The 16,960-nt window shown below is 44.7% G+C and overlaps 2 protein-coding genes across 2 annotated transcripts; one reads left to right on the top strand and one right to left on the bottom strand.

Moving 5' to 3' along the window:
- Positions 1-947: 947 nt before the first annotated feature.
- On the top strand, positions 948-3,857 carry LOC119313030 (ubiquitin-conjugating enzyme E2-23 kDa). The gene is made up of 6 exons (XM_037588846.1): positions 948-1,178; positions 1,277-1,356; positions 2,832-2,946; positions 3,047-3,099; positions 3,209-3,337; positions 3,434-3,857. Exons 1-6 carry the CDS (start codon positions 1,135-1,137, stop codon positions 3,574-3,576), a joined length of 564 nt encoding a protein of 187 aa, XP_037444743.1. The 5' UTR covers positions 948-1,134; the 3' UTR covers positions 3,577-3,857.
- Positions 3,858-3,891: 34 nt separating this feature from the next.
- On the bottom strand, positions 3,892-6,227 carry LOC119310765 (1-aminocyclopropane-1-carboxylate oxidase homolog 1-like). The gene is made up of 2 exons (XM_037586396.1): positions 6,209-6,227; positions 3,892-5,244 (listed from the first exon to the last, which is right to left on the bottom strand). Exons 1-2 carry the CDS (start codon positions 6,225-6,227, stop codon positions 4,055-4,057), a joined length of 1,209 nt encoding a protein of 402 aa, XP_037442293.1. The 3' UTR covers positions 3,892-4,054.
- Positions 6,228-16,960: the final 10,733 nt, after the last annotated feature.

Raw genomic sequence — 16,960 nt, 5'->3', positions numbered from 1 at the left:
CGGAGCGGCGTGTGAACACAGTGGTGAAGCATCTCGTCCAGCAGAAAAGGAGACATGCTGAAGACTCTTGGGATGGTCGACCATCTAAAAGCAGGGGTTGTAGGTAGTATCGCGTCCTTCCATCAGGCGGGAGAGGGAGGTGCCATGCTGGCGACGCCACCAACGACCGTGGATCAGGCCGGTTAGACACGTCTTGGGTGACGGCGGCCTCACGTGTAATTTAGTCACATGACGGCGTTAATGCGAGGGGCCAGATGACGAAATATGTTTTTGGGAAGGCCGGTGAAGGAATTAAGTTTCATAAGGGGCCATTTAGCAAAAGCAAGACGGTAGAGCCATGCCGTCTGCATCGGCTGATTTCCATGTCCAGAAAAAGATACTAGTCCAGTGCACAACAGGTGGTCCCTGTCACCAGACTCATCTATCCATCCTCTGCTAGTACTAGTACTAGTTTATTTCAATTCAACAAGATAAAAGTTAAAGCTTATAAGATTGAAAAAGAAGTGCGTTATGATTGCTCTGTCTCCGTGGTGTGGTGTGGACGAAACGTAACCTAACCATTTTAGTACTTATTTTCTTGCAGACGATCGAGTGTAGTACTCTTAAACTAAATAAACTACTAGTACTCCCTCCGTTCGAAATTACTCGTTGAAGAAATGAATGTATCTAGATGTATTTTAGTTGTAGATACATCCATTTTTGTGACAAGTAAATCCGACCGGAGGGAGTACAACGTACGTACTCCTGCCTCCATCCAAGAAATGGATGCATCTAGACGTAGTTTAATACTAGATACATCATATTTTTTTTCATCTGACAAGGTTTTCCAGACGGAGGGAGTGATATATCAAAACTTATTTTAGTTTTAGATAAGCCATTTCTTGATGATCAAGTAGTATCTGTGAACGAGGGAGTAGTATTTATTGATGTGTGCAAGATAAGATTGGCCCTCCCCTGTGCCACCACTCCTCTATTGTGGAATATTATAGCCCTGTGCTTGCTCCCATATCACACCACCTGTCCCCTTTCTCTCTCTCTCTCTCTCTCTGTGCAAAAAAGAGAGAAAGAACCACCTACAAACAAACAAACAAACAGGAGGGAGGGGAAGCAGAGCAAGGAGGAAGAACAAGTGAGATGTCTTCCCCAAGCAAGCGCAGGGAGATGGATCTGATGAAGCTGTCTCTAGTCTCACCTACTCCATTCTTTGTCTCTGATGATGCTTTTGTGAGGATTGTTTGATTCATGTTTAATACTAGCTAGCTTGCTTCTCTTGTAGGATGATGAGCGATTACAAGGTGGACATGATCAACGACGGGATGCACGAGTTCTTCGTCCACTTCCACGGCCCCAAAGACAGTTCGTATCCTCTCTCCATCTGTCTCCTCCTGCTTAATTTCTTTGATTGATCCATCGATTGATTGATTGATTAGGTGCGTGATGATATCTGTTTATTTCTTTCTTTCTTTGCTTGCTTGATTGATTTCCCCTCATCTTTGTTCCCAAATGAAATCTGCCTGTTTGTTCTTCAACTCCTTCCTAACCTACAACTACAATGGAGGATGAACTCAGCTGCCCCCCTTATTTCGGAACAAACAAACAAACAAACAAAAAGAAAGAAGTAGCTTCTCTTTTCTGGGATCTTCACCCATAGACCATAGGCATACACACCTCTGCTTTCACCCAAACGGTTTGGAAAGGATTCTGAACCGAAACGTGTAGGGGGATGGGTGCCCTTCCACATCTACCTTCTCTCATCTTTTTCCTTTTAAAGAAACAAAAAGGAAAAAAAGAAATCCGCTTCTACTACCAAACAGCTCTTTAATTTCAGAGAATCAGCTCTGCAAAACTCTCCTGCTGCTTATCCATGCCATTCTCATGGATGGGAAATGGCTTTCTTGCTTCACCTGCTTGTTTCTGTCAGCAATAATAAACTCGATTGTATTGTATTGTACTCCCTCCGTTCCAAAATTCTTGTCTTAGATTTGTCAACATACGGATGTATCTCTATATCCGTATGTTGACAAATCTAAGACAAAATTTTTGGAACGGAGGGTGTACTGTATTGTATTGTACCCCATCCATATCCATATCCATATAACCTCTGACTAGATGAGCATGTGATGTGATATCCTCCATTATTATATGATATATGGGTACGGTAGGTGCTTCATCCACATCACCATGGCCTCTCTCTCTCTTTCTCTGCTCTGCTCTCTGCTCTGCCCAACCAACGGCGCTGTTTGGATCGTGGGGTTAGAGCTAGTTTGGGTTAGTTGGGGGCTCAACTAACCCAAAAGTATCCAAACAGGGAGGGTTAGAGTGGGTTAGTTCCATCTAACCCAACTATCCCGGTGAAGAGGTGCTTATTTGGGTTAGAGTGGGTTAGAAAATAACTCTAACTCTAACTGTGTTAGAGTATCCAAACAGGGCCAACAAGTTGCCGGAAAAAAAAGGACAGATTTGACCAATACCCCCCAAAAATAAAGGATGCCCTTTGGCTGTCACTCATGCTTTCACGCATTTATTCTGCCAAGTTTAGTAGGAGTACTACACATGGTACTACTACTAGTGCTTGTCTGTTCAGCTGTCAAGTTTTCTCTTCCCCACTGTCTGAGTACTAGTGCAAGGGATGCCATACACTCTACTACTCCCGCCGTCCCAGCAACACTTATTTTGGGACGGGGGACGTATATAAGTAGCAGCACTTAAACTCTGTACATACAGATTACACAGTAACTTTGAACAAATTTGATCCTTCAATCTGCTCTCTATCACTTAAATTCATTTGGTATCTACTTAATTACAAGGCTTCCTCTGTTTCCTTGCTGCAGGTATTTACCAGGGTGGTGTGTGGAAGGTCAGGGTTGAACTCACAGAAGCTTACCCCTATAAATCCCCTTCCATTGGCTTCACCAATAAGATTTATCACCCCAATGTCGATGAAATGTAAGCCTTTCTTTCTTCTTCATTTCACAAACCAACCATTCTCTGCAGATAGATACTCTCAGGTTTCATCGTTTGTGTGTCCATCCGTCGATTTGTTCAGGTCCGGTTCCGTCTGCTTGGATGTGATCAACCAGACCTGGAGCCCAATGTTCGGTAAAATCGATCGATATATATAAAAAAACTAGTTTACTAGTATCGACTTTGTGTTATTTTTTACTAACTGAAGCACCACATTTTTGCTCTTGTCCTGCTGTTGCTGCAGATCTTGTGAATATCTTTGAGGTGTTCCTGCCCCAGCTTCTCCTCTACCCGAACCCCTCGGACCCCTTGAACGGCGAGGCGGCTTCGCTCATGATGCGCGACAAGAATGCCTATGAAAACAAAGTCAAAGGTCTGATTTGTACCACAACTTGTGTATTCCATATCTCTGTCATAGAGTGCATTATACTAGTATTTCCTTAACACAAACTCAAAAATCTCTGTTCAGAATATTGTGAGAGATATGCCAAGCCTGAAGACATATCCCCAGAGGAGGAGGAGGAGGAGGAGGAGGAGAGCGATGAGGAGCTGAGCGACGCCGAGGGCTACGACTCCGGCGACGAGGCCATCATGGGCCACGCAGACCCTTAACTGGTGGGTGGATGGTTAGTAATGCAGGATGATCATGATGTATCTCTCTGTCAGTCAGTCAGTCTGTCTGTCTGTACATAGCTGCGGCGCTCACTGATGAATGCCGCCATGGCAGATGCTGAAGAAAGTCATCAGCCATCTCAACTCAGCTCCACTAGTTCTTGTGTGTCCGTCGTCGTTGTTGTTGTCGTCGTCGCTGTGAATAACTTGCCATTTGTTTGTGTTGGTTCCATTGTAGGACATGTCTCTTCTTCTGTTCTGTTGATTTCATTTCCAGTTCATGTTAGTGTCTGTTATTTTGTTTCTGATATTCCAACTGAATCCACAGTTGCATCCTTCAGAAAACATGTACTACAGAGATTGCATCTTGCATTGTAGGATGAATTTGAATCATGAATTCAGATCCAAACACGAATCTGAATCATGAACGCAAGAATTGACCTGGATACATTCAGATTGGATGAGGTGAGAGATTCGTTCAGATCCTGACGCGCTGGAGCGCAGAGACGCCGTCCAGGCCCTTGGCGCCGTAGTGCCGGAGCATCTCCGGCACCTTCGTGCTCCGGTACCGCGCGCGGCCGTCGCCGTCACCGGCGGTAACGATGGGCGCGAGCACCCTCGTCGACGCGTCGGCGCGGAAGAAGCATGCCACGGACACCCGGGGACCGGCGCCGTTGGCCACCACGCGGTGCTCCACGCTCCTGAACCGGTCGTTGGACAGGATCTGCAGGTAGTCGCCGACGTTCACCACCAGCGCCCCCGCCTCCGCCGGCACGTCCAGCCACGCCGGCCGCCGCTTCTCATCGTCGACGAGCACCTGGAGGCCGCCGACGGCGTCCTGGAGGAGCACGGTGAGGAAGCTGGGGTCGGAGTGCCTCGCGTTGCCCAGCGTTCGGCGCGGCTCCGGGCACGCCGGGTAGTAGTGGCAGCCCACGCTCAGCCCCTCCAGGCACCCGGCCTCCTCCTCCAGGTACCGGCGCGGGAGGCCCAGCGCCTCTGACAACAGCCCGAAGAGGGTGCGCCCCAGCCGCTGCACCAGCCCCGCGTACTCCGGCACGATGGTCCGGCACGCCGGCGGGATCTCCTCGGGCGGCGGCGGCTCCGGGGCCATCTCCATGTAGAGCGTGTCGCGCCAGCTCGCCGCCGGCGACCGGAAGAGGTCGAAGTTGCACTGGTACCGCGCGCGCCGCTTCGGGTCCCGGCTGTAGTACGGCGCCTTGGCCTCCGCCGGCTCCTCGTTGAAGCGCCGCACCGCCGCGAGGACCTCGGACATGGCCGACTCCGGCACGCCGTGGTTCGTCACCTGGAAGAAGCCCACCGTCTGGGCGGCCGCCTTCATCGCGCCGACCACGGAGGCCCGCCCCGTCAGCGTCGCGAGGCCGGCGAGGTCGATGACCGGGATGGCGAACTGGTGGTGACCATGGTGAAGATGGGGCGCGTCGGCTAGGGACTCCGGCGGGTGATGGAAGATGGCGGGGATGGTGGTGACGCCCGCGTCGACGAGGCCCTTGACGCCGGCCTTGGTGTCGTCAAAGGCCTTGAGCGCGCGGAGGCGGTCATGGTCGAAGCAGGCCGTTGACGCTTGTGCAAAATTCAGTCTTGTGTGTGGAAGGGAGTGAAGCAGTCGTGGGCGCTCTACTGACCAGCCTTCCGTGTACACCTCAGCTTCTGTATAAACATCACTAAAATTATCAAATACTCTCTGCAAAGAATTCTACTTCTACTCTAGTGATCCAAACACTCTTATACTCCCTTCGTTTTTATTTACTCCGCATATTAGAGTTGACTGAAGTCAAACTTTTTAAGTATAACCAAATTTATAAAAAAGAACATAAAAATATTTACCATAACAAATATATATGATGTGAAAATACATTCAACAATGAATCTAATGGTATTGATTTGTTATTGTATATGTTAATAATTTTTATCTATTAACTTTGTCAAAATTTACAAAGCTTGACTTTAACCGAACGGAGGGAGTATTTCTTTATTGAGGGAGTACTAGAATCTAATTTTTCTTTAAAGAATTCTAAGTAGTGGGAGTAAATCTGAACATGAAGCCGTTACCAATCCCTAATTCAAGTATTCGTATTATTTTGATAAAAACTAACATTGGCAATAAAAGATTATGCATGCCGAGATCAAGATAATTTTAGATATACATAACAAGTAAAAACTAACATTTTCAATATAAGATTATGCATTCATGGCAATGCCGAGATCAACATAGTTTCAGATATACATAACAAGTATATTGGTCGTAATTTTGCCTCATGTTTTCAAGCAGTTTGAGCTCGAATGCTAAAAAAAAGTACTCACTGGGACATGGTTCAATACGATGATTAAATCGGGACCATTGATTTTATGCCTTGGGATAAGCATACTTAAAGCGCCATTTTGTCCACAAGTATTTATTTCGTATTTCTAAGTACTTTCAATAATAGGAGGGCCCACAAAGTTTGACGAACCGGCCTAATTAACCAGCAAAACAAGCATTTATGTATGTGGGCTTCATTCTGTTTTTCAATCAACCCGGCCTGGAGCCCAATGTTTGGTAATCTCTATCTTCTCTACAATCTAAAAAGAACCTAAGATTCCTTTTCCTACCGATGGACCGTGTTCTGCCCACCTTTGTCCATCCACCCCATCTTTCTCCCCCGGTTGGCAAGTGACGATTCGATTCAATCATCATAATTACATGACCCAATGGGCGTTACACCTTCCCTTTAAAAAATTGCAATCATCATAATTGTATGATCAAAGGGCATTACACATCCCCTCAAAAAAATCGCAATCACCATAATTACAAGATTTGGCTCGCATAGCAACGCACGGACACATACCTAGTCGATACCGAAACTCGCGGTACTAGTCCTTTATTCTACACGATCAAATTGCTGCTGCAGACATGTGTTCTGGACTCCTTGAACGGCGAGGTGGATTTTTTCTAGTCTAGTTTAAAATTAAAACGCCGTCTATATCTACGTCCAAGCCCAACGGTCCCTAAGTCATTTTCCCTCTCCTCCTCCTCCTCCCGTTTTTGCGTTGCTTGCAACTCAACACCTCGATCGGATCCAGGCATCCAGCCATGGAAGGATCTCCAACCATGAAGGATCCAGCCATGGACACGGTGATTCTACTCCCATGGAAGGATCTCCAACCAGCAGCTACCTCGGACTCGGATCCATGCACCTCGGGTCGCATCGACGTAAGTACCACCCACGTCTTCATTTGATTTCACTGCTTAATCTGGTCCTTCATTAGTCTCGACCCTTTGATCCTGCATGCACAAAAAGGAGAGAAAAAATGATTTTGTTTTTTGCTTTCCCCAGATGCTTGTTGAATATCTTCTCATGTTGAGTGTTACTTGCATAACTAATGATGATTTCTCTGCCTGTGGACGTACTACCCCTCGCAGTCTGTTGATGATATCCCCATACTCTCTTCGCTTGACAATGGCAGCGCCACTACAGCTGATGCTGGCTTTCAGCCCATGGTGAGTTATTAACCATCACATCTCATATCTCTGCATTTTAGCCACTAGACTATTCACTTCTTCTACAAATTAATACTGTGTAGTTAACCATGGTGCTGTAGACTGCGCTATCAATTGTTTTTTGAATGAAAGCTGTGGAAACCCACATGTGTGGTATAAGCAATAACTTAAATTTGTGTCACAAGGACCTGAACCCTCCCCCAAGATTGTTCTGACGCCACTTGTGTTGTCTTTTGTGCGAGCAGTTTCATTAACGTTAGTCTTTTCTCTCTTGTTTCTGCTGAATGTTCCACCATGCTTACCTTGTCCAAGTGATAAAAAGTTATATGCTTATTTGTTTTTCCTGGTAGTACCTATTATTTAGCACTGTAGTGCTACTACAAATACTACATGCATTCTCCTGGTTATAAATTTGGTGATCGCAGGATGAGGAGCTGCCTATTGTTGTTAATCAAAACTCCGCCGCAGTTAATGATTCCCATGATGTAGAGAACAAGGTCGATTATGTTCCTCTCAGAGTAAGTGCCCAACCTCTTTACTTTCCTACATCAAACAGAGCATATACAGTTGGTTCCATGCTGTGCATATATTACCACCTATGAAAAGATAATGTATCTTCACATTGTTGCAATAGCTCCTCGTTATTCTCCTCATATTGGTCATGATTTCATAAAGTAGTATAAGCATGCAACTTCTTGATCTAACCTACTTAATTATGGAAGATCGTTAGGCCAGAGGGCACGGAGATTCAAGGAAAAAACCGCCCTGATGTTCGTTATAAACCAACGGCTCGGAAAACTACAACTTTCAAAGTAAGATAATTTGTTATCTTCATTTTGCTTTAAAGATTTCAACTGTTCCAAAAATCTCACAACTCAGACGAGTTGTTACCTCTACTCACATTAATATACAAATATTAAGTTAGCTACTACTCTGTGTTCATTGGTTGTGTTGCAGAAAAAGAAAGGATTCCCGGCATGTTTCAAGGTTGCCAAGAGTGACAAGGATGATACTTTTCCGACGGTAAGGTCCTGCAAAAATGATTCCATATTGCTTCATCAATCATTTTTGCGACTAAAAAGTTTAAACAATCACATGTCCATAAGCATGCTCTGTTTCACTGAAAAACGGAAACTATGATAACATATAAAGTGTAAGGCTAGCTGTAAGAAGATCGGTGTATATGTCACACTTGGTATTGTTTATTGCTTAGTCAAGCTTCTTATGATTGGAGGAACAGACTAACTATAAATAAAATAGTTTTTCCAACAAGGACTAATTATGAAAAATGTGCTTCGGTTGTGTTACAGAGGAAGAGAGGCAGGCCAGCGGGTTCCAAACCTGCTAAGAGAAAGATGGAGCAGAAAATGGCACGGAAACCGGCATTGGTTGACGACATTCATAACTCGGATTTGACAAGTAATACAGAGACAAAGGTGAAATTTCCAGCGGAATATCCCAGCTTCATCAAAGAGAAGTTTCTTACGTTGGTGGAATAGGCTAACTATAAATAAGATAGTTTTTCCTACGAAGACTAATTATGAAAAATGTGCTTCGGTTGTGTTACAGACGAAGAGAGGCGGGCCAGCGGGTTCCAAACCTGCTAAGAGAAAGATGGAGCAGAAAATAGCACGGAAACCGGCTATTGTTGATGACATTCAGCACTCGGATTTGACAAGTAATACAGAGACAAAGGTGAAATTGCCAGGAGAACATCACAGCTTCACCAAGCGTATGTTAAAATCTCATGTAGTTCAAGGCTTTTATCTGGTAAGTCTATGTTCTTTAGGTGTCTGAATGAATGGATGTATGTATATTTGCTTACAACCAACTTATTCTCCTCTTGTAGGGTAAACTAAAAGCAAAGTGTAAAATACTGCCTTTTGTTCTCCTCTTGTAGGGTCTCCCGGGTAGCTTTTGCACAGCGCATCTTCCGAAGGAGAATAGTACAATCACATTAGAAGATGAGCATGGGGAGAGCTATGATACAAATTACCTACACGACAGGAAGGCGCTGAGCGGTGGGTGGGGAGAATTTGCGCGTAAGCATAGTATTAGGGTCGGCGACGATGTGGTCTTTCAACTCGACGGAACCAAAAAATTCAAGGCAAGTCCTTCCCGGATGTTTCATCGATTTCTCCATCATTCCTTTGTGGTATTTTTATCTTCCAAATGCACGGTAGGATCACTACCTTACTTTAGCGGTCTAATTTCTGGGATGGATATATTGTTTTTAGGTGCATATACTAAGAAATGGACCGCCCGGTTTGGACACATCCAAGAAGAATAACATGTGGAGTGAGTCAAAAGTCCCATCTTGTTCGTATTCTTGCGCTTGTTCGTCATTTATTAATTGTACACTGAAATAGCATATCAAATCTGAATCTTCTGTATCATGTGTTGCAGACGAGGCAGAAGGTTCAGAACATGGTGTCAATTCTAAAGATCATCTAGAGGTTACCGCTGGAGACAAGAGCTCAACATCCAGCATGATGGCAACAACCTTATTTGCGAGGGAAGAAGCGGTAGGCATCGACGAACACGATGTGAGATCTCCAGATCCAGGTCTCGGCGATGTGGAGAACTTCCAAGTCATCCTCCATGGCTCGATCACCGACCTCCCGGATGGCCTGCGCAGGAGGTACTACGAGCTCTGCTGCGCCCAGAAGGCGGTCCTCCACAGGAACCTGCTCGAGACAAACCATATTCTGGTTGAAGGGGTGATCATGGAGACCAGTCACATCGCCGAGTGCGTCATGGCCCCCTTGCATGCTGCTGCTGCTACTTCTTCTCGCGAGGTTCTCCTGGTGTGGAAGAAGACGCTGGGGTCATTGGAGGGTTTAGGAATGGACGTGGCGTTCTTGCGTAGACGCGTTGAAGACCTTCTCGGCATCCATGCTGCTCGGGCATCGACGGTTCGAGTTTACAGCCGCTGCCGGTGGGGACTCTAAACTCTAAAGGATGTTCTGGAGGCAATGGATGTGGCGATGGAGGAGTTTGAATGAGAGTGTGGAAAGAATGCCCAAGCATGGCAACTGAATTTTTGTGCACGTCATCACTAACTTTCCCATGTATGATGCCGTATCAACTTCATCTTGTGCTCCCTCATTGAGTGGTACGTAGTACTCCCTCCGTCCTTAAATACTTGTCGGAGAGATGGATAAAATTGAATGTATCTATAACTAGAATATGTCTAGATACATCCATTTTTCCGACAAGTATTTCCGGACGGAGGGAGTATCTTTTGTATGCATCCATGCATGCAGTGTTCTTGTACGTAGTTATCGTCATCCCTTTGTCTTGCTTGTGTGTCTCCGGTTTCATCTGAAGGATCAGTTTCAGTTCCACTCAGTGTCTTGCTTGTCGCTGTGAATAACTATTTTAAATTGGAGAGCTGGTACTACTCTATCCCGTTTTTTACGTCTGTTCACCAACTATTTTAAATTTTCATATTATCTATAATTTTATTTTTCAACTGGTGAAAGACAGAACTTTCATCGAACGGCCAAACACATCGATCGCGAGAAGAGAAAACCCTCAGCCCCCATTATCGCGATTAGAGCATCTACAAGGGAAACCTAGTACCCACTCCACCTATAGGGCTGCCTCGTCAGTGCTCGGATCGAAAGACTCCACCTATAGGGTGTGCATGTGTCCATTTATAAGGGTGAGTATATGCACATATATATTAGCGATTGCGTCTGTACTGTGTTAAAAAAACTAGTCTTTTAAATAACCCACCCAAACGTTAGTGCCGCTAACCGCTGCTGGCGCCCACGCACCACGTCTAGCGGGCCGGCCCAGCAACCTGGGATTCGAACTCAGGTGCGACGGCTGAAGACTTGACGTGACAACCAATGAACCGAGAATACTTTGCTGACTACAATCCGAAAACAGTGCTATTTAACAACCGTTTTAGTACAAAACATTAACATATAATCTGTACATATAAATCATTTGAAAAAATAAAAAGTGGAATTGGGAAAAACATAGAGTTGCTATAAAAAAGTTTGCATGTATGACAAAATAGTTCAAAATTTTGGAAAAGTTCATGGAATGTGATTTTTTAAAGTTTCATGAATTTGAAAAAAAGGTCATCGATTTTGTACAAAATTTCACAAATTTGGAAAACAAAGGTCATCAAATTTGAAAAAAGATGTTCATCAACTTGAAAAAAAGTTCATCCTATTTGAAAAATGTTCACGGATTCAAAAGATTCGAAAAAATGTTCACGAAAACGAAAAAAGTTCATAAACTCGAGAAAGTTCACAAATTGAAAAAAATCATAAAATTTTGAAAAAAGTTCAGCAATTTGAGAAAGTTCACAATTTTGAGAAAAATGTAATCCATTTTGAAAAATAGTTCACAAATCTTGAGGAAAAAGTTCATCAAATTATGAAAAAAGGTTTGTTGATTTGGGAAAAAGTTCACGGATTTGAAAAAAAAGTTTATCAATTTGAAATAAGTTCATCGAAATTGAAAAAAACTTTCATCAAACCTGAAAAAAGTTCATCAAAATTCAAAAAAAGATCACCAAATTTGAAAAAATAGTTCAATGAATTTGAATAAAAGTTCACCAAAATTCAGAACAAATTCATGGATTTTTAAAAAGTTCATCAATTTTAAGAAAACATTCATGTATTTGCTTACCATTCCATCGGACCAAGATGAAGAAAAAACAAAACGAAAAAAATAGAATAAGGAAGAAGAACGTATAATAGAAGAAAAAAGTAAAAGGTAATCAGATCCTGCCCGGCAGCCGGGTGGTTACGCTAGCGTTTCTTGATAGGGCGGTAGCTGGCTCGAATCCTAACTGCGCTCTTTCTTTCAGATTAAGACACAAAAGAAAGCCCAATAAATGGGCCGGCCCAGCGCGCCTCGGGGGTGTGCGCCCGGTTTGCGCCCATTGTTGGGGAACATAGCATGCAATTTTAAAAAAATCCCTACGCTCACGCAATATCTATCTAGGAGATGCATAGCAACGAGAGGGGAAGAGTGTGTCTACGTACCCTCGTAGACCGAAAGCGAAAGCGTTTGACAATGCGGTTGATGTAGTCGAACTTCTTTTCGTTTTGACCGATCAAGCACCGAACGTACGGAACCTCCGAGTTCTTCACACGTTTAGCTCGATGACATCCCTTGAACTCTTGATCCGGCTAAGTGTCGAGGGAGAGTTCGGTCAGCACGACGGCGTGGTGACGGTGATGGTGAAGTGATCCGCGCAGGGCTTCGCCTAAGCACTACGTGAATATGATCGGAGGCGTAAACTGTGGAGGGGGCGTCGCACACGGCTAACAATGTTTGTTGTGTGTTCTAGGCGCCTCCTCCCCACATATATATAGGTGGGAGGGGGAGGGGGACAGCCATGGGGCGGGGCCTTGTCCAATTCGCCCCCCCCCCTTACCATCTTTTCCGGAGAGGGAAGGAAAGGGAAGAGAGGAGGGAAGGAAGGGGGAGGCCGAATTGCCTCCCCTTCCTTCTCTCTTCCCCTTTTCCTTTCCCCTTCTTATTCGGCCAGCAAGGGGGGCGCAGCAGCCCATGTTGGCTGTTTCGTTTCCCCCCTTGGCCCAATAGGCCCATATAGTTTGCCGGGGGTAGCCCGGAACCCCTTCCGATGACCCGATACGTACCCGGTACCTCCGGAACACTTTCAGTGTCCAAATACTATCGATCGTCCTATATATGAATCTTTACCTTTCAACCAGTTTGAGACTCCTCGTCATGTCCATGATCTCATCCGTGACTCCGAACAACATTCGATCACCAAATCACATAACTCATATAATACAAAATCATCATCGAATGTTAAGCGTGCGGACCCTACGACTTCGAGAACTATGTAGACATGACTGAGACACCTCTCTGGTCAATAACTAACAGTAGAACCTGGATGCTCATATTGATTTCCACATATTCTACGAAGATCTTTATCGGTCGAACCGTTATGACAACATATGTTATTTCCTTTGTCATCGGTATGTTACTTGCCCGAGATTCGATCGTTGGTATCTTCATACATAGTTCAATCTCGTTACCAGCAAGTCTCTTTACTCGGTTCGTAATATATCATCCCGTAACTAACTCATTAATCACATTGCTTGCAAGGCTTGTCATGATGTGTATTACCGAGAGGGCCCAGAGATACCTCTCCGATACTCGGAGTGACAAATCCTAATCTCGATCTATGCCAACCCAACATACACCTTCGGAGATACCTGTAGACCATCTTTATGATCACCTAGTTACGTTGTGACGTTTGATAGCACACAAGGTATTCCTCGATATCCGAGAGTTGCATAATCTCATCGTCAAAGAAATATGTATATGTCATGAAGAAAGCAATAGCAATAAAACTTAAGATCAACATGCTAAGCTAACGGGTGGGTCTTGTCCATCACATCATTCTCCTAATGATCTGATCCCGCTCATCAAATGACAACACATATCTATGGTTAGGAAACTTAACCATCTTTGATTAACGAGCTAGTCTAGTAGAGGCTTACTAGGGACACTGTGTTTTGTTTATGTATCCACACATGTATCAAGTTTCCAGTTAATAAAATTCTAGCATGAATAATAAACATTTATCATAATATAAGGAAATATAAAATAACAACTTTATTATTGCCTCTAGGGCATATTTCCTTCACCCATATACAATTCTAGGGACGCACGACTGGACGCACCCGCCACGTCGGATCCAGCCCAATGTGGCCCACCCGACCCCACATAAATTGACCCCTATCCGCACTCCGAAGAAAACCCTAGCCTTATTCCATACACTCCAGTCCACTCTCACGGTACCAATCTCCTCTCCGGCGTGCTCTGGTGTTCTCCTCGATGGCAGCTACTAGATTCGACTCCGAGATGCCTGGACCTAACGGCTCCAGCAGTGAGCAGATCTGTCTCGATCCATTCTACATCTTCGACCGCTACCGCCGCACGGATGACGGGAAGGGCAAAGGCAAGGGCAAGGACGCCTGTGGGATTTCCAGACTCCTCGAAAACAGAGTTGCAGACTCCCTGAGAACGCCTTACTCCTCTGCGAGTTCACATGTTGCTATTATTGTTGCTCTCATTTACTTCTTTTCGTGTTATTTAATTTACATTGGCACTTTACTCAAAACAACTATTTACTTTCACCCTCACTTTGCTTTGAGTCTACAATACTTACAGGCATAATTTCATAATTCACTACAAGTGACAAAACCCAATTTCTATGTTCCATGTGAGATTGATACTCTTTACTTCAAAAAAGCGACCACTAAACCATGCGGAATTTTTGGCCATTGTCCATGATGGACTACTTTGCGCCCTCCTTCCCGACTCAGTGGCGGCCCCCTGGATACCGACCATTGCCGCTGAAGTGCTCGGCGCTCGCCTGCCCAACGCCCACTAGGCCTACCATGTGCTCTACCATGTGGTGCTGCCCGCTCCTGCCATGCTGTTAACTCCTTCTGGGAGCAGCAGAACATGTTCAACCCTGCAATGAGCAACCTCTCCATCCAGCCACACGCCAACACCAATTGGTACCTCGACTCTAGCGCCTCGTCACACATCACCGGGAACTCATGTAACCTCTCCCTAACAATGGCGGCGAGTTCATCAACCATCACATCCCCTCCTTCGTCTCTGCTAATGGTGTCTCTCTCTCCATTTGTCGTGCCCCTACACATCCATGTAGAACTGGAAGGCTGAACGAGCCACAAGGGGCACAAATGACATCCTCCGCACACTCCATGGTATTGTGTGGTTATGTTAGTTATAAGGGCTTCATTAACCTAAACTTGTGTAATGACTTTCTTTTCCTCCGTTCCAAAATATAAGGTGTATTAGTTTTTTTTAAAGTCAAACGTCTGCATGTTTGACCAAGTTTCTAGAAAAATATATCAGTATCTATAATACCAAATTTATATCATTTGATCCATCATGAAAAGTCTTTTCATATTTTATCCCTTAGGTATTGAAGATGTTGATATTTTCTTTATAATTTTGGTCAAACATACAATCGTTCTACTTGCCCGAAAACTAACACCTTACATTTGCACCGCGTCGAACCTCTTCTTTTCCTGTGTTCTATCTCTTGTGCGTCAAAACGAAATCTATGTCAACTTCAGAAAAAAAGAATTCTATCTGTACATACATAGATACACCTTTGAATTCATCCCGGCCGTTTAATCCCTGAGATACATTTTCTACTTGCTGCGTGTGTGCTTGAGCACGGGTGGCCTGTTTGTGGTGAAAGATGGTCTTCCACTCCACGTCAAAGTCTAGCTAGTTGAGTCGTATCATGTGGAGGAGCCGCAACAGACTCAAACGTGTTGACCATGAGACATTTTCTGTGGAGTCCAAATGCGCACTGGTAGTACATGGGAGGTAGTCATCGTTTCTCTTAGACGACGAGAGGCGAAGGTAGTGCAGCTTGGACTTGGAGAAGTTGCCAAGCTGAGGAAGCACCCTACCGGAAAACAGTATCGTGGAGAGGTTACTATGATAGTATCTCAGGTTGTTGTCGAAGGAGCCGAGAAACGCAGGGACGACATGAGCTCGTGGGGTCGCCGGCGGTGCGTCGTGGAAATCATCAGATAGCTTCCACCGGGTCTTCAAGTCCAGTAGAGGTCTGCTCACCTCCGGCCGGCCATGGAAGGTGGTGTGGGCGGCTATGGCAAGCATGAGAAGAAGCAGATTAATGGCCGTGGGACTCATGCTGTGGTTGGCTATGAGTATGAGAAGAACCCTTGATTTATACTAGTAGTAGTAACATTAGAGAGTGCCTGAATTAGTGAAGCTGGTCGACGTTCGGAGTCGTCGTTGGTCTCGTCAACGCCGACGGTCGATCCGTCTCAGTGCTGCACCACAGGCGTGTCTGAGACGTCCGGCGTCGATCGGAGTGCACCACGGCAGGCCGTGTCTGACAAGTCCGACGGCGATCGGCCATTAACTTCATGCAGCCAAGCCCGCGTACGCTGCATGCTGCGATGGCCGCGTGACCATTTTTTTCCACACGTATCAAGTCAAGTGTTACGACTTGACGTTTGATGATGGTCAAGCATTCTTCTCCGCTCCCTGCTCCTGCCGGCACTGGCGATCCATGGTGACAAGCACAGCGGGGCGCGCAAATGCACGGGCAACATCTTCACTATACTTGAATTTATAAATAAAACAACATCTTATTGGAGTATTTATTAATCAAAATACTACTCCGAATTCTAAGGTTGTGTCAAGTAACTCATGAATAGTTGCCTGGACAAGTTTTCGCCGCAAACTTTTTAATTCTTATTTTTTTATTAAATAATGATATATTTATCACTATGCAACTAAAATTAATTGATCAGAACCCCGCAAAATAATAGATTGGAGACAACAAATAAGGTTGCGATTTTGAGCAACTTCACTTTGGAACACTTTGGTGTCATAAGACAAACAAAGCAAATGTATGAGACCGAAAGGCGAAACATGCAACATAGTGCAATCAGAAGAAGTTGCACACACCAAGGTCCTGTTTGTTTGGGCTTTAGGTACCAGATTCATCTTTGCCGATGAATCTGGAATCTGAGACGAACAACTATTTCAAATCTGCTTTGCCAGTGAAACTGAACATGGAATATGAAACAAACAGCTATTTCAAGTCGGTTTTGCCAGTGAAGCTGAGTCTGGATTCAGACCATTTTTAGTGCAATTTGCGAAAGGAACTCAAATTGTACTTCGATGGCGAATCAACTTTACCACTGAAGCAAATCTACATGTGATTCGAATGCAATCAGAACTGAAATAAACAGGGTCTTATATCACTGCGAATCAGCATTTACACTGAAGTGAATTCAGACATTATTCATAAAAGAAAATTTTAACAAAAGGGCCTAAAGTACCAACACTACCATAGCT

The sequence above is a fragment of the Triticum dicoccoides genome, chromosome 5B, assembly GCF_002162155.2.
Source record: "Triticum dicoccoides isolate Atlit2015 ecotype Zavitan chromosome 5B, WEW_v2.0, whole genome shotgun sequence".
NCBI lineage: Eukaryota > Viridiplantae > Streptophyta > Magnoliopsida > Poales > Poaceae > Triticum > Triticum dicoccoides.
Note: the sequence above shows the minus strand (reverse complement) of the source record. Positions and strands in the feature narration are given on the sequence as shown.